Below are 19,955 nucleotides of genomic sequence, written 5' to 3' on the forward strand. Positions count from 1 at the left end.
TTGTGGCAGATTTTTTTTAAAACAACTTATTTTCCACATAAGTATAATAGTGAAAAAACATAACAAGCCAGGATAGCTGTAACCCTGCTGGGAAAAACGTCACGCAACTTTTCTGTTATACACTTGCCTGAGTGAAACCTCTTCAAACAGGAACAGTATGGCTCTTCACTAGAAAGCACAAATATTTTAGAAAAATGACAGTGTAATATGTTATCTTATGTCGCCTTGCTGTGTACTTGGATCTGTCACCATCGATTTGGGGTGTTAAATGTCACGTCGTCGGTCACAACCTGATCTGGAGCGTCCAGTTCGGTGTTGCTATGAGAGACGCGCCTCCCTTGAGCGGACTATTCCAAAAATGTGATACACCCATAATTTAAATTAGTAGGAACAATGAAATCTCAAGCCATTCCGGTCAGTTTTCCTTTTGAACATAAACATAAGAACATAAGGAATACTGAAAGTAAAAGAATACCAATTAGCCTCCTTCTCATTTGTTTTCTTTTTATACTTTGCCTTTTTCACTTCACTTCTGCCCATTAAGTGAGGGGAGTGTTGATACCCTGAGTTCTTGCTATAATGACACATAATCGGAGATAAGAACGTCGATCGTCAATTAATTTGAAATTATAGACAAACCTAAATTCAACTAAATGCACATGACTCCTAACAGGTTACAAAAATACTCGTGAGCTTCATAATTTAAATAATATCATCATGACACAATAAGAATTAATTTTACGTGACTGCTTTAGGGAAAACCTTAGTTAACTGATAGTAAGAGGCACGTTCATAAATGTGGTCGACGATGTAAACTGCAGATCCCAGATCTCCATCACAGCACATACTGTCACAGTATATGTCACCATGGCAACGGCTCTAAAAGCAAATACGGGTCACTTAGAAAAGCCTAGCGCACTCAAATAAGACTGCGGCGTAATTTATTTTTTAAATACAGTCCTAATACAAAAAAAACCTTTACGTTGCCTTTCAACCATGAATGCAAAATGACATGGTGACTTAACATAGTCTAAAAAATAAAACAGATGAATCCTATCCTTGCCCGTCATTTTTAAAACGACTGTGGAATTTAAAGCATTAGCCCATATATGTTTAAATGAATTAATGATTAAAAAGTTCTCTTCTAATTTTAACGTCTCTGAAAGCTAAAAGATGCGGGTGTCAAAATGAAAACGGTGACACTGACATCTGCAACAGCGATCTTGGCAAGAGTATCATGGGTCTGAAGGCCGTTCTTTTGGTTTCAATGATGCTATTAAACAGTCGTCTGGACAAGTTTCCCTGTGGCGTTCACAGCTAAAAATAACATAACCACCGAACAGAACAACGAAGTAACAGGAAAGAATGGAATTAGAGTATAAACATATTGGTATCTATACAATAATGCCACCTAGTGATCACTTTTTCATGAGTCTTCAGACGCATTTGAAATGCATTTGAATTTTGAGGTTGGGAACATTGTTTTCGCCTGATCATCAGCATAGCATCAAAAGTTATAACACCGAAGAATGCCACCAGATGTTCACTGCTTGACCAAACATATGATAATTTACACTACATACTGCCCACTGGTTTTGATAAAATTAAGCTGCTCCACACCTACTGCACACCAAAGAATCTATGCGGATGGTGTATTATTCCTCACTACTATTATTTTGAGATAAATGCCTTAGCAAGACATTATCACAACTAGGTAGAATACGTTACTATTTTATGTAAAAGAGTTCTGAGTCTGAATAAAAAGTCGTATGTGGTTGCAGAAAAAGTTGTAGACCTTTCCTTAAATCATTACCGGAGCCTAAATACTACTGTATGGTAATTATAAATCTACAACCATTACTCAATACTTGAGACATTTTGTGAAAATTATTTTATTGTTTTTCAACAATTCAAGATATTCTAAAAATCTGGTTCATATTAATCGAGTATCTTGGGGTTGTTTCCGAGCTATTCCAACCTTAGGCATACTTTTAATCAAGACGTTATTTCTTTCAAAATATTAACTGTACGTTCTGATAGAAATAATTCAGATGTCTGTCCTCCTGATTCTGCCAAACACGTTTATTTTTAGTCTGCCTGTACTTGCGGGTGCTCTCTCTGGAAATATAAATTGTTCAGTTATTTAAGTGAATCCTGAGACAAAATGCATGTTGAAAATTGCCAATATATATACTGGTCCAAATCATACTTCGGATCGCGTTAGTGAAATAAGGTCTTTACAAAAGACGTACACAGAGCGTGATTGAAATGCATGCAAATAAGGAACAAAGCCGAATATGCCGCGCGATAGGCCGCGAGGAGGATACGAAGGTATTATGTTAATTAACTCCGCCTCCTCTCCACCCCCTTCTGCTTTGCCGTAGCCAGTAGCCGTTGACGGCTCTTGTAGTGACGTATCGACCTCTGTCTGTAATTATTTTCTTTTTCTTTTTTCATTTATTTTGTGGGGAAAAAAGGAAAAGGGAGTACCACCCAGTCGCCCCACGTATATCCGTCTCCATAAACCCCTGTCCGATTTTATATGAAATTACATTTTCTTTATTTTTATTCGGGCTTTTCGGATAGCTAGCAAGCTAACGTTAGCTAGCCACAAAACAAATCGGGATAGGTGGTTTTAGCTAGCTGGCCAGCGGGAGCTATAGCTAGCTAGCTAGCTAGTTTGCCATTTTATCCATTTGCGACACAACCTCGAGACAAGTCGGGATAAGGCCAGGTGAGTGGCTTTTGCTCCATTTTTTGCGGTGCTTTATAAATTAACAAATCGGTCTTGTTCTTCAGCCATAGCCTGTGATACGTTGGCTGGAGGGAACGGGGAGGTGGGCTTTGATTTGTTTTGAAACAGGGTGTAGGTGTAAAAGAGTTTGAAATAAATGGGAAAGGTGAGAGGGGAAACGCGTATAGACTAGACTATATCGTCCACATCTTGTTGTGGTAGTAATAATAGCTCGGTGTACAACCGGCTTGTTGTCAATGCAGTATGGCCTGGCCACCGGCCGCCATTTTGTTTTGTTCCTGCAGTTCGGTTTACCGTCTACAAATGTCGGAGGTTTAAAAAAAAGCCGGTTGGTCGCGTGCTGGTGGGGAGTCGCCACGAGCTGCGAAGCGCTTGCGAAACGTGCGCCGCGTTCGCATGTTTGTGTCGTTTTCCCTTGACGAGATTTTAAATACGACGGTCTCCCCTGCGTAATGTAAGGAGGCCGCGTTTTACATTTACTCCGCTAACGTTAGCTAGCCGGCTAAGGCACGCTCGCGTGCTGCTGTTTAATACCCAGGTCACTGCGGGTTTTAAGAATCTAGTAAATCCAGCTGTTGTATTGAACTAGTTTCATCAGTCAGGGAAGAATTGACGTTTCTGCGTGTGTCTAAGCTGGCGACTTAATCTGAAAAACGTCGGTGTATTTTTCTGAGCTCCAAAGGCCTCATGCTACATCGTTAGCCTGGCTAATCGTCTGTTCGCCGGCTACGTATCACGTATATTCCGACCTAATTATGTAATCTACCTGAATTGAGTGTGGAAGCATCCGGCTGTTTCGCCGGTATAGCCGTGCGGCGGGGCGCCGCCGGGGAGTGACCACTGTCCGTCACGTCGCCGTGCGAAAGCCTGCGGGTTGCTTAGTGGACGTGTGCGATTATTAGCGCATTTGGTTGGGTTGCTAATAATACCCACCGCTTACATATAAAGCTGTTGATGAGGTTCCGTTTCAAAAAAATATCGACATGCTCGATATAATTTGGCATTCTAATTGGCTAGTTAAGTATTTATTTAATTTTTAATTTAGATAGCAACCTAACTTGGTCGGTCTGTAAAAGAACGAATATAGATATTTTCCATTGCGTTTTGGCTATCACTGTCATTCTCTTTCAGTTATTTAACGATGAAGTTTTCATTTTGGAAGACTAATACTTGATATAACATTGACATTCTTTCCTGGGGAAGGGTTGTGTAAAAATATTATATAAACGATGAAACAGGCGTTATATCTGTCGCACGATTTTAGAATAGCGCTTTAACTGTAGTTGATATTCTGTTTTATGAGGGCTTGAGGACTGTAATTTCCATGCCTGCCAAAGAGTGCAGCGAACCGTAAGGCTGTACAGAAGCTGTGCCACAGTTCATGTGTCAGTACAGTACAGTGTGTTTTGGCAGTTAAGCGTTCAGTGTTAACATTTTTTTTTATTGCAAACCATCTATGATTTCATATTAAAATAATAAACCCTGTAATCCCACTCTGTTTCTTGCTTTGGATTTTCTTACTAGAAAGCACAAATAATTAGATATTAAGTGCTCTGCGTGATGCTGTACAGTTGGAATGTTTGTTTCATCCATTTAATGCTATGCATCAGATGGTATACAGAGCCACACCTATTGCAACATCAAGGAGATGTAACAGGTCATTCTTCAAGGCTGCAGGTTTTAGTGAGTGATTCATTGTTTTCAAAAGGGTACTATGGAAGCCAAGGTTTCATTCTGTCTTTTGTCAGATTTCTACATTTTTTCCACTCCTTACTACTTAAATGTGTTTTTTACTGTGTGATTTGTATGTATGTGCCTGAAATGCAATGAGGAATACAGTTTGATGCTTTTACTGTCTCATCTGTGTAATTGATTGTCATATGTTGATGAATATCTGGAACTTCTTGGTCTGAGTTTACGGATTATCAGTGTAAATTGAATTCTGACCCAGTGGGTTATTGGTGAGCTTTAAAAACAAGTTATTGGTGTTGCCATGGATGCATCCCCTCTCAAGGCAGACTGAAGAATATCATTTATAATGCATTGCCATGGCAACTGCTTCATGCCATTTTTCTTGGTATAGTTCTCCTGAACCGATCACCACTGCAAACACCTCCACCACCTTATGCCGTGCTGTCTGTCAGCCTAAAATTTAGTAACTAAAACCTGCGTGATCGGAGCAATCCACGGGAGTCCTCGTTAAGCCAGTGATATTTGCTCTAAAGAGAGAATCCAGGCTCATAATGTTGCTGTTTGTTTCATTTTTCCCTCCAGTCTCAGGGCTCACCATACTCAATGAGCGGACAGCGCAATGTCAGAGCGCTCTGGGCAAACAGCAAAGGGGAAGGATGGCAAAACAAAGTATGCGTCTCTCAACCTGTTTGATACCTACAAAGGAAAAAGCCTCGAAGCACAGAAGCCTGTTGGTGAGTGCCCATTTTTGTGTGTTTGTTCCCATCGCCACATGGTCTCCAAAGGTGTCCATCTTATGAACCCAGGCATTCTTGCCATTTGTAACTTTTCTCTCAAGCTATTGACTGAATTTTGGAACTAATCTAGATGCATTGCCAAGCTGTCGTCTCATTTGATAGATCACTTTCAGCAGCAATCACCGTATTTAAATCCACAGCTTATCTTCACCCTATCACTTCCAAAATGCTGCTTACAATAAATTAAGTTGTCTTTGAATTAAGCACATTAATACTTTTTTGAAGGCTGATTGCTGCAGTTTTCCAAATTCTGAATGCTTCCCCCCCACCCAGCCCCTTCAGTCATGTGGATAGTAACTAAATTTATCACTCAGCCTGTTTGGAGCCATTCTGTTCCCATTCCTCTTTGAACAGTATGGTCTGTTGAAGTGTATTGATAATATTGAATGAATTAAGGATTTGGATTCTGAGCAAGGGGTTAAGTTTAAAGCCACCTGATTTTTTTCTCAGTGCAGTGTGAATATGCTGAAAGTCACTAATGCTTATTTTCTCTTGTGCCTCACTTTTTATCAGTCCCCCCCCGCCATGGCCTCCAGTCTCTTGGTAAAGTTGCCTCTGCGCGGCGCATGCCCCCCCCAGCCAACCTGCCCAGTCTGAAGGCAGAAAACAAAGGCAACGACCCCAACGTCTCGCTCGTTCCCAAAGACGGCACAGGATGGGCAAGCAAACAGGAACCTGCAGACCCAAAGAGGTAAGTGTTGTGTACCTCTTGTTCTTTGCAGTTAAAGAGAAGTCACTGTGAAAACAAGCCCTAGGATTGGGTGGGGTCTTGCATCTGCTCTTCATTGATACTTTGAGAGGGTACATTACTGCATTTGGAGAAAACCAAATAGCTAGCATGAAAGTTGCACGACTGGCAGCCATTTAACATAACATTCATAACGTGATATTGAGGAAGTCAGAATCCCTTGTGTGTGCTATACTGTCATATAGCCAGACATGGTAGAAACACATGAAGTTAAAATATTCTGGGAAATATCACAACTCATATAAAAGAAAATGCATTTATTTTCTTTCAAAAACATTACCTGCCAGAGTCCCGTGGATTGTTGTGACATTTCATCCAGAAGACTCTGCAGTAATCACTGCTAATGATGTTTGCTCCAGTTATTCCTGCTGTTCAGTTCCCCCATATTTTATCATAGTCTAGAATTGCTAATTAGTCTTGTCGTAGGTCCATGCCCTAATGCTGAAAAAAGTACCTCACTGTATGTAGGAGGTGGGAGTTTCCTTTCATCTCATTTTATGTAATTTTGAATAATTTAGCCAAAATGTGGAAATAAGGAATAAACCATTATGGATTAAAATGAAGATCTGACTGAATGTAAGAATAGTCAAGTCTCTAGAGGAATCTAGGCAGATCAAATCAGTGGAAAACTGGCTTTCTGCAGATGGGCAACGCTTCAGTATTTTACTAGCTTCTAATATTGGATGTGTAAGCATGCATGTTTTGTAAGAGGGATGCTCAACTCTGGTAATGTCAGTGTTGATTACCTGTACAAAGTGGCAAATGCCTCTGGCTTCCCTAGATAGCACTGGGCAGTTTCTGGAAAGTATTAATCATTCTAAGGTTTGTACCATAGGTATGTTGTGTTACAGTGTCATAGTACTAGTTCTTAACAGGGCTGGAGTGATCATTTACTTGGCCATGCTTAGGTTGCGATGCCATGGTGAAGGATGTCATATTCTAATGCCTATAATGGCAGTGAATCCTGAGATTTCAATGGAACAATATTATCCTTACGTGGGTCTCATCTTTGTGGTCATATGGTGTCAGGGCAGGATTCACATCTTGTCATGCTTACTGGCTGTCGTCTTTCCCCCCAGTACCGATGCATTGTCAGCTCCGCAGCAGGAATCGCAGCCGCCCGTGGCTTCACAGACGCCTGCATTGACCCGGCCGAAAACCCCGACAGCACCAGAGGTACTAATGTCGTGTTTCCTGCTCGCCGCTGGGGAGAAGGTGTCACTGAAAGGCCTTTTGTGGGCTTTTGGGCAGTGGCACTAAGGTTGAAATACTGTGCTGCTTTTCAGGCCCCGGCTGCAGCCCTGGGCGCAGGAGCAAGGTCTTGGGCACCGGCCAGTGTTATACATGGAGTGCAAGGGGATGGTAAGTCACCGTGTGCGTGTTCCTCCAGTGCTGCTCTAACTCTCCACTGCTCCATCTGTCTCACTCTGCAGCTGGGTCTGTTTTGTATACTTGCTTTTCTTTCTCATGTGAGTGCATCTTCATTAATTATGTAAAATGACCTTTTTTTTTTTTTTTTTAAGTACACGTAGGTCCCAAAGTATTTGCTGGTCAGCGTAGAGGTGCTCATGGTCTTTGTTATGCGTATGCGTCAACAGGTGGAAAGGGATCAAGCCAACCGTCGCCATTCTCTCGCGAGGAATTTCCCACCCTGCAGGCGGCTGGAGACCAGGACAGAGCTGGCAGAGAACAGGCCACTGCAGATCAGTGGTATGGGCCCGGACCAAGCCTCCGCCCCCAGAGTGAGTGCCAGGCCCATCGGTGACACCCGTGAAGCCCATGCATGGACAATGAAGGTCCTGTTGCGGGGAAAATGATTTTCGAGGCCTCTGCATATATTAAGAAGCGCTGCACAGTTTAGATTATGAAGATGTTTTGTTGAGGCATTTGTCTTTTTTAAGGGCTATTGTGAATGTTGATTTCTGGATAGCTTGTTTGGCCTCTTGTCACAGAAGCTATAACCCTACCCTGTTGCATTCTTGGTATTTGAGAAGCTTTCCATGATTTTAGCCAGCAGCCTTTGGAAGTTCTGACCTTTTTTCTTCAGTTTGTGTAGGAATGAGTGCATTTATGCGTCACAACTAAATGCTTGAATTGGGAAAAAAATCAACTGTTGAAAGTTTGTCTTCTCTCTCTCTCTCCATTCACTCAGTCTCTCTTTCTGAATGATTTGCTGTGTAATCACCGCAACAAGTTATTCAACTGTCATAATCCTGCAGTATGAATAGTTTGACAGATTAACATCAGTTAACACCTGTTTGTATTTTTAGCCTAGGCTTTATTGTATCAAAAGAGAATTGAAGTTTTACATGTTATTACATGTTATTATTTTGAGTCAATAGATTTTTAAAGAAATTAACCATAGCAAAGTAAGTATACCTAGGAGTTACTGGATGTCGAATATTGTATTGTGTACTGTGGTATAAGGTTCTACTAAGACATTTGAAGGGAAGTGGTGTATTCGGCTGAGATCTGCAGTTTAAATTGTATGGTTATATAATTGCCTAAGTATCTGTACTTTGATTTCATCTTATTCTATATCATTTGGCTTGCAAACATGATCGATACTGGATTCCAGTATTGTCTAATTTTCTGGATAATAAAACTTCTAAACTGTTTTATGTGGTATTGTAATTGGATATTTTGTAGTGCGTGTGTATGTGATGTTATATGGGGGCATTTTCATTTCAATTTATTAAGAATTAGTTTTCTTAGAGGCCTAGATATGCTGACTTCTGAATCGAAGTGGTTATTCATAGATGAATGTAAATTTGATGAAATTGACAGCTAATCACTGTAGCTTTCTGATTCATTGTGGAGTTGACGGGATCTTACCGCCATTGTGCTTTATGGGATATAGTGTTGTTGTGTCATGCTCATGATCCTGAACCATGACCTATGTTTCATTGCCATGTTTCTGATGCGCAGATGTGACAAGTTGGCGGGACGGGGGGGGCCGCGCCCTGAATGCGGTCCTGCCCGGAGAGGGGGCGGCGGAGGGTGGGCTTGGAGGAGCGTCTGTGATGGAGGGCGCAGCTGGGGGAGGCCAGCTGCCATCCCACCAGCAGAATCCCCCTTCCCACATGCCCCCTAGAAATCCCCCGCCCAACAGCCCCGCCCTGCCTCATTCCCAGCCCGCAGTGGCCCCCCCAATTCCCTGGCTACCGCGGCATCATGCCTCCCTTTGTGAGTACACAGCAGTTATACCTGTGAGCAACGACTGCGTTTGTAACTTTATATGAGTCCACGACTGACTGTTACTGCAGCCGTCTATGGTAATGTATGACATTGTCTGAAATACATACAAAGCTCTTTCTCATCTGACTGCATTGTAAAGCATTGGTGTTTCTCTTCCTTTAGCATGGACATCATCGGTCGCTCTGTCCAGTGACTTATAAGTTCGGCGACTGGCTTTTGCTTAAGGCACCCCCCTTTCTCCTTCTCTGCAGATGTACCCTCCGTACCTCCCCTTTCCTGCTCCATATGCCCCCCAGGTACCATACAGATACCCCCAATCTGCTGAGGTCCCCAGGTACGTCAAATGACGTTTTCCATCAGTTTACATTGTTAGCCAACTGTGCATGCAAAGATATTCATGTCCTGATAGGTCTGCCTAGCCTTTTCTGTCTGTTCCCCAACCTTTTTTTTTTTTTTTTTAAATCTAGACTCGCTCGTGCGCAAGGTGGGGTGGGGGCCGATGGGAGGCCGCCAGGTGGTCCACGGGGAGGGATGGCGGAGGCAGTGAAGCGCCCTTCCATCCTGAAGCAGGATGACTTGAAGGAGTTGGATGAGTTGGATCATGATGGAGACGAGGGCTGGGCAGGTGAGTGATGGTCCTGCCTTCTGCCCGGTGTGGTGTAGCCCTTTGAACCCAACGAGCTACGTTCTGTTTCGTGTGATTGGTTTGAGCCCTGGCCTCGGCAGAATAGTCACATGTCTGTGGGCCCTTCAGCAGGGCCCTTAACCCCCAGCTCCATGTGCGTCACATGCTGGCTGACCCTGCGTTGTGATCCCCCAACTTCCTGTCACCTGTGTGTCTCATGGGGTAGCCAAAAAGAGGTCTTCCAATGTATGTGTGTTCATGCTTGTGCAAATGGCAAATACAGGATATAATCTTAATCTGAATTGATTGTTCTAGAGTCCTTCGGATGGTATTTATCTGGAGGTTGCTGTCAACTGACCCTTGGTGATAAACAGAGACCCTGTGCTTTCTGCTGTGCTTGTCTGCAGGAGCTCATGAGGAGATTGATTACTCAGCTAAGCTGAAATTCAGTGATGATGAAGGTGATGAAGAAGGCGAAGAAGAGAGGAGTGAGCCCAATAATGGTGCCCGGTAAGGGGGGGGGTAGGATTATTGCTTTTTACATGGCATAGTTCATGCTACCGAGAGAGAGAGAGTCCTGTCAGTTTTGCGCTAAAATACAGCTGCTTCTTCCAGGGAAGCAAGAGAGCAGCAGCGTACCCAGGAGGGGCTAGCTGCCACCTCGCGCGCCCGTGGTCCGGACAGCGGAGGAGAGAGCCTCCGTACTCCTCCTTCTGCCCCAGAAGATGCTTCCCAACCCCCCTCCAGCAAGCCAGGCTGGGCCGAGGAGGGGACGGGCAGCTGGGCCGCTCAGGGCAACATTACTCTTCACCAGGTACTGTGTCCACCAGAGGGCACCATCGTCCCATCCCTCTGATGCTCTTCTTGACACCTGCGCCTTAGACAGCTTTACGCTTCGCGTGTGTAAATGACGGCCCGCCAGTGGATCTTGTAATGGGTGGATAATACGTGGGTGATGGGTAACTGGCTCGCCCGCCGTCCCCTCTCCACAGGGGCGGAGGTCTGGATTGGGTGGGACACGGGAGCAGCCCTCCCCCCCACCGGGGCCACTGCTGGGCCAGATACCCTACTCCTACTACCGACAGGTACTATGGCAAAACTCGTTTAAAGGTGTCGCACATCAGTATATTAAGACGGGGCTTATCTGACCCCCAGAGGTGTAGATGTAAGTTCAAGTGACTGAAGCTTTTGCATATTTCAGTCGTCACTTGTGTGAAGGAAGGTGAGCAGCAGGGTGATAGGAGTGGGTGCAAAGAGACCTCTTTTCTTCTGTGGTGTTTTAAGACGTCACTTTGATCCATGCACCCATCACGCCCCTGTTCTTCCGCAGGACCGCCCATCGCCACAGCATGGCTCCGCCGCCACCGTCAATGCCTCCCAGAAGCTGCCCTCCAGTCTGACCCAACAGCAGGGGCAGCAGTCCAACACCCCTCCAGCTGCCGCCTCCCTGGCCCCCCAGCCCCAGGGTGAGGACGATGACGAGACGTGGCGCCAGCGCCGAAAGCAGTCCTCCTCGGAGATCTCGGCGGCTGTGGAGCGCGCGCGTAGGCGGCGGGAAGAGGAGGAACGCAGGATGGAAGAGGAGCGCCGGGCTGCCTGCGCCGAGAAACTGAAGAGGCTCGACGAGAAGCAGCAGCAGAGCGCCAAGCCCATGGCAGCTACCTCTTCAGGGAGCAGCAGAGAGGGCAGCAGCCCTGGGCCCTCCCTGTCCGCCCCAGCTTCCTCCCCCGTCATCAGCCAGCCCTCGTCCCCTTGCGTGGACTCTGGCGAACCCCCCCTCTCAGCTTCCCAGGCTGGGGGTGCCACAGGGGCTGGTGGCAACAACAGGCAGAGGGCTGGCAGTAACAGCAGCTATGATTCAAACACGGGTCAGTTATAGCTGCTCTGTAGCTGCCCCAGGGCCAGAACTCCATGTAGCTATGAAAGTGGGCCATCTGTCACTAGTGGTCTTGAAAAAAAATTGTCATCATTTTGACTTATTCCTAAAATGTTACTTGATTTTTTTAAAATGATTGTACTGTACCTCTATACCCCTCTTGCTTCCAGAATCCCAGCAGTGTCCTCAGCCCCCAGCTCCCCAGACCCTGGATGCGGTGGTGGCCAACGATGGAAGGGATGAGGTCGCTGGTTCCCCCAACTTGCGCAGCGGCTCAGATATTATAAAGGTGGAGGGCATAGGGACAGTGCCTGGTCGACAGCCGGGCAGCCTCCCGAGCCAGGGCTACTCGAAGTACCAAAAGTCGCTCCCTCCTCGCTTTCAGAGGCAACAGCAGGTCAGTGCTTGTAGAAGCAGCTCTGTGGAACTTGTGCCGTTAAGCTGAGTGCTGTGCCTTGGAAGTCATTTTAGGTTTTGCTGTTTCCTGAAATATAGGTGTGTGAGCACTTTGAAAACAGTCCAGGGCTGTAGTGAATCTCAGGAAGCACAGGGTGCCACTGGAGGACATGCTAGCCCATCACACACACACACACAGGGCAAATTCGAAAAGCAGTTTAAGCAGACCGTGTAGTTTGGGACTCTGGGAAATTCCACACAGTGTGGGAGGCAGGAGTTACATTTGCGTTATATTTGTTTTTCTGACGCTTTTGTCACAGATGTATAGTGAAGCAAATAGCACATAGCAAACATTCAGCTGTCAAACAATCAATTACACATAAGTACAGCTAGGCTGAACTTCCAATTATTTCTCAGTTTTTGTGTACAGTTAGTATTTATATGTGATGAGGCATTTATTTCGGCACAGGAGCAACTACTCAAGCAGCAGCAGTGGCAGCAGCAGCAACAGCAGCAGCATAGTCAAGCAGCCCAAAACCAGCTGCAGCCTCCAGCAGCCCCACAAGGCCCCGCTGGGGGTGCGCCACCGCAGTCCGCCCCCAAACAGCCTCCCTTGTACCCACCCGGGTCATTGGGACGGCCTCCTCCACTGCCTATGAACTTTGACCCTCGATGGATGATGATGTCCTACATGGACCCAAGGGTGATGCAGGGCCGCCCTGCACCCATGGAGTACTACCCTACCAGCATGCATCCTTCGGGTAGGTACAAGCTTTTAAGGCGATGGGCAGTCTCTATTAAAATGACATGAGAAACGTTCCCTCGTCAGGATTTTAAAGGTCAGGGTGTGAAAAACATGATTTTGGTTGCCTTGAATTAAACACATTTATCCATCTTCCGTAGCAGTTATTCAGTACAGGGATATGGGCAGCCTGATGCCTCTTCCTGGAAGCACTGGGCCCCATTTCAGTAGAATCTGTTATAAATGTGAACATGCTGATGAGAATTTTGAATGACTTTTTTCTGTTCTGCACATGTGTGCCCTGTCTCCCTGCTCCGTGTCACAGGGCTCTTGGCCCGCGAGCGCTCCGATTCTGGCGGCTCCAGCTCAGACGCATTTGATCGGCAGCAGCCCCACCCAGGACCCCCCGCACCCCCACCGTGGAACACCACCTATGGATCCGAAGCTGGCCTGGGGACCTGACATGTTCCCTGGGGGCAGCGAGGCCCGCAGCCTGAGCTCTCCTCTGAGGCAGAAGCAGCATGATGAAGAAGAAGCCAGTAAAGGGCTCAGGTAAGACCACAGATGGATATCTGAACTCTAAATCGGTGTTTCCCGTGTGGGCTATCCTGGCTGGAAGCTTGGAGTCTGTGGGTATCAGTGGACCAGACTGGGAATCGTTGCTCTAGATGAAGGGGAAAATAGCAGGTAAAGGACATATAGGACTTCATTTCTTATTTTCTCTTTCTTCAGGAGTGATACACCTCCGGTTCGACTGCGAGATGGAGGAACGGGTCCCATTCAACAGCCTAATGTTGCCCCCAGCTCTCCCTCTGGCTCCTCCAACCAAACCCCACCACCGCCTCTTGGTACCCAGGGAGGGCCCGGAGTGGGAATGCCAGGTGGAAGCGGGGGCCACCTTCCCCACCATCACCAGCCCTTTATGGGGGGCAGGGGTAACTACAGCAGTTTCCCTGACGGTGAATCTAGAGGGCCTCCCCACCAGCAGCAGAGGGGTAACAGTGGAGGTGCTCTGCATGACTTCAGCCACCCGGACGAGGGCTCCAGAGCAGTCCAGCAGGGGCAGATCTGGGGTGCCCCACACCCCCACTATGACCGTAATGGTCGTGCTGATCTCTCCCCCCTGGAAAATAACCCACATCTGCACCACCACCATCCACATCACCCTCACACTTCCCATTTGCCCATTCACCCCCACAAGACAGAGAATGGCAGGGAACGTGAGAGGGGAGGGGAATTGAAAAAGAGCGACCCCTCTCCACCTCTTAACCAACCTTGCATCTCTTCCTCCTGCTCGTCCTCCTCCTCTTCATCGTCATCGGCCCGAGATGACCATGGCGACAAGCTGTCTTTGCAGCCCATCCCTCCACAGCAAGACCATGATTTGGGGTCAGGAGTCAGCAGAAAGCAGGAGAAGATTGGCCCCACCCATCTTCATTCCACCCACTCCTCTGTTGCCCCTTCCTCCCACCATCCCCTCCAGCAGCAGCAGCTGCCCCACTCAAAACCAAACCAACGTGGACGCGAGCACAAGACTGAGACTCAGTGGGGGCCACGTCCTGGAAGCAGCAGTAATGTTTCCTCACACAACAGGAAGTCTAGTGCCCCAGTAGGAAGCAGCATGGAAGAGGAACTGGCAGGTTCTGTGACAGAAAACAAAGCCCCCACTCATCCTGGAGGAGGTAACACCAACAAGCGGGCTGGGCCTATTAAGAGGACCACGATTCGAGAGAATAAACGAGAGGGCGGCGAAAGCGAGGGAGGAGAGAAGTCAGCCGGGGGGTCAGGGAAGGACAAAGAACAAGACTGTACCCAACCATCAGTTAAACAGGATACAGCCACCAGCTCTCACACACCCTCTGTGCCCTCTAAAGATGACCCGGCACTGAGCAGCAAACCCAGAAGTGGGGCAAAGGAGAAAGTGACAGGTGTAAGCAAAGGATCTAAAGATGGGGACAGCCAGGCTCCGTCTTCGGCCTACTCCGGTCCGTCGTCAAGGCGAGACAGGGAGCGTTCCTATGAGAGGAGCGGAGGAGGGGGCAGTTCGTACCACCATGCAGCTCCACCAAAGGGCAACAGAACTGGTCGAGGCCGAGGAGGGGAGTATTACGGAAGAGGGCGGGGGTACAGAGGCACCTATTCGGGGAGCGGAACTGGAGGAGGTGGCAATGGCAGTCGTGGGAGAGCAGGAGGGAGGAGTGGCCGGGATTACCGATCCTCAGCCGGTGGCAGTTACCACCAGGCCAATCCACACGGCTCCAATACCCAAGATCCCAGCCTTTACAAGGGGGATTCAGTGTCTGGGAGCGGAAGGCAGGGGAGCTCACAGCTGAACCCAGGGCGTGCCAGAAACCGCAGTGAGACCAGGAGCGAGGGCTCTGAATACGAAGAAGTTCCAAAGCGGAGGAGACAGCGGGGCTCCGAGACAGGCAGCGAAAGCGCTGCCAGTGACCTCGCCCATTCCGACAAAGAGGAGCGGAAGCAGCAGCCAAAAAACGGCAGCGGCAGCACAGTCAACGCTACACCTGCCACTGGAGGGGGCCCTGCCTCTAGCACACAGCCCAGAATGTCCCAGACTCGCGTCTTCACCCCTAGGGGTGTCCCTTCGAGACGAGGCCGAGGTGGCGGGGGTGGAACGGGAGGGATCTACAGAAACGTTAGTGGTAGTGGGGGGGGAATTTCGAACAGTCATCGATCTGTGCCTAACTCCTCCACCCACAGCTGGCCTTCCAAGTCGTCATCCTCGGTTCGGAAACAAGTCGCTTCACAGCCTTTGCCTCCAAAGGACGGGGGCCATAGTGGTACTGAGAAAAAGGAGAAGGCAGCAGATTTGGGGCACTCCCAAAATCAGAACGCCAACGTGCAGCTCCCCTCAACTCCCATGGCACCTCCTTCAGCATCCCAGCTACCCTCCGAGAACGGGGGCCTGGGATCCCCTGTGTTGTCCGCGAACGTTCTGCCCAATTCTGCAGCACCTGCCGGTGTGCCTCAAGCGATCTCCGGTCCGGATGCCCGCAGCTTCCCTCCCCGTGGATTTGAGCGCCCCCCTAGGCGTCGCAGGCACGGCCGCTCGCAGCATCAACAAGATAAACCCCCACGGTTTCGTCGTTTGAAACAGGAACGGGAGAACGCAGCTCGAATCAACGGAGGAACCAACATAATCGGAGGGGGCATACCCACACAGAGGCCAGCATCACCTTCCCAGGTAGCTTTGCATGAAGTGGACAGCACTTCCAATGCAGCCTCGACGGCCACTCCCAGTGCAAACCACAACATGGCAGCAAGTACCACCACCACCAACAACAACAACAGCAGTCACCAAGTGGGAACCAACTCAAATTTAAACACCCACCATCATCACCATCACTACCCCCCTGCCATAGCCCCCCAACACCACCATAACCACAATCCACCAGGGGGCGCCAAGTCCCCCGACATCTCCAATCAGAATTCTGATCAGGCCAATGAGGAGTGGGAGACTGCCTCCGAGAGCAGCGACTTCAATGAGTTCCGGGAGAGAGAGGGTGGGAACGCAGGCGGAGTCGCAAGGTCCTACTCCTCACACCACCATCACCACCTGCTGGGAAGAGGAGGCGGCAGTGGTGGAGGAGGCGTGGAGCGAGAGATCACTGCGAAAGAATCTGCCGCAAACAAGAGAAGCTTCTCCAGCCAGCGACCTGGGATGGAGCGGCAGAACCGTAGAGTGAATGCGGGTGGAGGAGGAAGGGGTCCTCGGGGACCGTCAGGTGGTGGCGGCGGCGGCGGCCCTGGCAGCGGAAGTGGTAACCGTAGTGACAGGCGTGGAAACTGGCCTTCCCCCAAAAATAGGAAGTGAGATTAAAAGTTTTGAAGCATTTCAGATTGCTCCCCTTTTTGTACCCCAGTGTTTTGTCCAATCTCCTCTCATCATCCCCAATTCTCCCACATAACAGCTCATTACTGTATATTGCATTGATACAAGAGACGGTGTCTACACCCTCACTCTGGCTCTCCTCGGTACATCTCCGTTTCTTAGCTGTTGTCACCTGTCATCTCTGTACGTCCCCCCCCCCCCCCCCCCCCCCCACGTACCACATGCTGTCCAGTCAGCTCCTTCTATCTTATTTGATTTACCTGCCGAATTAAAATGCTGACTGAAACAACCTTTCTTTTTATATACAAGCACAATAGAAGAGCAGGTAAACCTCAGCTTGTCTGCTGTTATCTGCAGCTTGTTGGATGTATCGGCATGAAAGGGGTTTGACGCAGATAGGCAGAATGTTTATATTTATGTGTCTGTATATTTATACCACAAATACCGCTGGGGAGTTACTTGGTTGGGATGTTCAATGTATTTACTTCTGGAGGGGGGGTTGCTTATTTTACCAAGGACAGTTGTGATAGCATTTTCACCCCCCCCCCCCACACTTTTTGCATATCAGCCACCCTCTCTTAAAATGTTTGTGTTTCCGATCTTTTTTTCCTACCCAACAAAGCAGATAATTATTTTTTACACTACCCTCTTAATTTTCTGACCAGTTCTTGAAGAGTACTCTCTCCCAACCCTTCACTCCTGACAACACGCTCTGATTTGATCTTCGTCAGTGTTTTGCAGCTTGTTCAAATTCAGGCCAGTGTTATTTTGACCTGCTTTATTCAAATATTGTTGCCCCTTGGTTGCATTTGTCTGATTTCATAGCTCAGCTCTTGAACTTGTTAAACACGCAGTAGTTTGACTGCACTACAAAAAAAAAGAATTTTCTTAAAAGAAAAAGTCATGACTACTTTTCAAGATTAGTTTCCTTATAGTTAATTTTAACTGCTTCTTTTTAAATATCTGGCCACCACTTTACCGAAATGTTTTCTCATCCTTTGTGTCAAGACTTTTAAAATAATCTGGCAGGAAATGGGAGTCTTTTTCTTAGGAGTAAAGAAAAGCTAGTATTGTATGTTTCTAAGCATAATAATCCATGTGAATGTTTTCTTTGAAGAAAATTTTTTGCTTTGTAGAGTAGGACAGTCTGCTGTAAGCACTCCTGTAGTGATGGGAACTTTTGGTTTTATTTTTAAATCTGCCTGGAGGTCTGCATTGAGCAAGATTACTTTTTGCAGTGTCTCATTCTGGCCCCTTAAAGGCAAAATGGGCTGATTGACTGAATATTGTACTGTTACTAATATATGTATGTGTACACATCTGTATGTGCGTATGATTGTGTATATATACATGATATACACACTCTGCAGTGGACAGAAGTTAGTGAAAATTTGTGTGTGCTGAAGACATTCTGCTCGTATACCATTTGCTGAGCGGTTGTGGGAAGTAAGGGGCTTTGCAAAGCAGATATAAAACCACTGTAGCCAATCTATAAGAGCAACAGTATGTTGTCGTCTTTCTGAACTACCGGCAGTCATGGTGAAGTTATACATTATCTATTTACAACAGATTTTTCCAAACAAATCTCTGAATAGGAGCAGCTTCTTTGAATGCCCCCAACGGAAAGGCAATGTTACAAGAACTATTGTACATCTTATGGGCACACAAACACACCACCTTGCACACAATAAGTATCCATTTGCACAATTTGTTTTCTTCTTAAGTGCATCTGTTCCCACAGCTCTAGGTTGGGGTTTTGTGTTCTGCAGGGAAATGGCATGTTTGTGACGCATGGATGCATATGAATGTGTTTTGCGTTCCCTATTGTGTCTGTGATGTTTTTGGGGGGCTTGTTGAGGGGCATTTGACTGTTTTCACCTGTATCTCTCTACATGCTTTTCGCAAAATGTGTAAGGAGAATGTGAACAGTTTCATCATTACTTTTCTTATATGCATTCATGTATATACATTCAGGTGTGTGTATGTGTATATTCAGATGAACATTTTCATCAGTTACCTGGCCTGAACTTGTAGATCAACTGGCGCTTAAAATGAGAATTCTTAAACGAAGATGATCGGAGTGGGTTATGTTCCTGTTGCGCTGAGACTATTTCCGACAAAACATGACATGGGGATGTTCCCAGGCCTGGTTTTTCCATGGATAACTGGTCACTGCAGGCATTACCCATTTCCATTCTGCAGTTGTAGCAAACGCGCTGCAACTCGGCCCCGAATCCTTCAACCTCCATAACCTTCCAGGTCCTTGTTTGACATGCTCATATTGTATGTGCCGTAATTAAAGTAGATTTTCCTCTTTGAGATGCACAAAGCTTGTACCATATTTCCAGCGTTACTAAAGTTTCTGGAGTGGTTTAACATGGTTTGTTAATGGAGCCGTAATATACACACCTCTGTATATTGGTATGTATCTAAGTTCAGCTACCCCAGCTTACATTCCCACAAACAAAATGTTGCCATTTTTAAGTTCAAGGGAGCAATGTACACGCAGAGAAGTGTCTTATAATAAACATTATACAGATGAGGAAAAATAAATTTTTGTTTTAATGGAAATCTTTTGGTGTCTTGTTCATTGTGGTTTTCTTGTGCAAAGGTATGCAAAGCTGTCAGCTAGGCCTATTTTAAATATTTAAATAATATTTTAAATAAAAAGCAAATACTGTCTTTGTTCACGAGGTTTCTATCAAGTAATTTTTCCAATAGTAACACAAGGGAAAATATTTAACTTTGTGCTGCCTGCTTAAGTTCTGTATGGAGTTTTTGTGGGTTTATTTTCTATCCAATTGGATCCAATGCCAACATTTCCAGTATTTTCCACCCACATTCAGTGCCGGCACAAACCGTAATGGTAAAAGTGGGAGATGGTGCTGGTGAATCTATTGTTAAATTTACATTTAATTTACAGCATTTGGCAGACGCCCTTAGCCAGAGCGACTTACATAAGTGCTTTAAGACTCTGCAATGAATTTTCCGATACTAGCTCAAATTATCACTTCATTGTTCTGTTTTCCTTTCTCCTTATGGGCAGCCCTGCCTGGGTGCAGCCTCCTGGTCTCTATAACAATATAAACATTTTAAGTACCATGTAAACCCCAAAATTAATGTTAGGTTCTCAAAATCTAACTTAAAAAGGTATTTAACTTGCAGATGCAGTGTTAAAACAGCACTTAACATGGTGGCAAACTATGTAAAATAAGGTAGAGCAATATCTAAAAAAAAATATGTGATATGAATTATAAAATATCATCAGGACTA

At 46.5% G+C, this 19,955-nt stretch overlaps 1 protein-coding gene across 1 annotated transcript; it reads left to right on the forward strand.

The window, feature by feature from the left end:
- Positions 1 to 2,370: 2,370 nt before the first annotated feature.
- On the forward strand, positions 2,371 to 19,253 carry prrc2a (proline-rich coiled-coil 2A). The gene is given in 19 exon segments (XM_048992929.1): positions 2,371 to 2,734; positions 5,030 to 5,181; positions 5,758 to 5,935; positions 7,072 to 7,168; positions 7,279 to 7,354; positions 7,591 to 7,734; positions 8,921 to 9,138; positions 9,140 to 9,178; positions 9,442 to 9,524; positions 9,658 to 9,815; positions 10,223 to 10,325; positions 10,431 to 10,629; positions 10,808 to 10,900; positions 11,146 to 11,683; positions 11,862 to 12,088; positions 12,557 to 12,848; positions 13,155 to 13,231; positions 13,233 to 13,381; positions 13,562 to 19,253. Coding segments are annotated over 18 exon segments (5,889 nt in total). The 5' UTR covers positions 2,371 to 2,734; positions 5,030 to 5,066; the 3' UTR covers positions 16,665 to 19,253.
- The last annotated feature ends 702 nt before the right edge of the window (positions 19,254 to 19,955 follow it).

Source organism: Brienomyrus brachyistius, chromosome 23 (genome assembly GCF_023856365.1).
Source record: "Brienomyrus brachyistius isolate T26 chromosome 23, BBRACH_0.4, whole genome shotgun sequence".
Lineage (NCBI taxonomy): Eukaryota > Metazoa > Chordata > Actinopteri > Osteoglossiformes > Mormyridae > Brienomyrus > Brienomyrus brachyistius.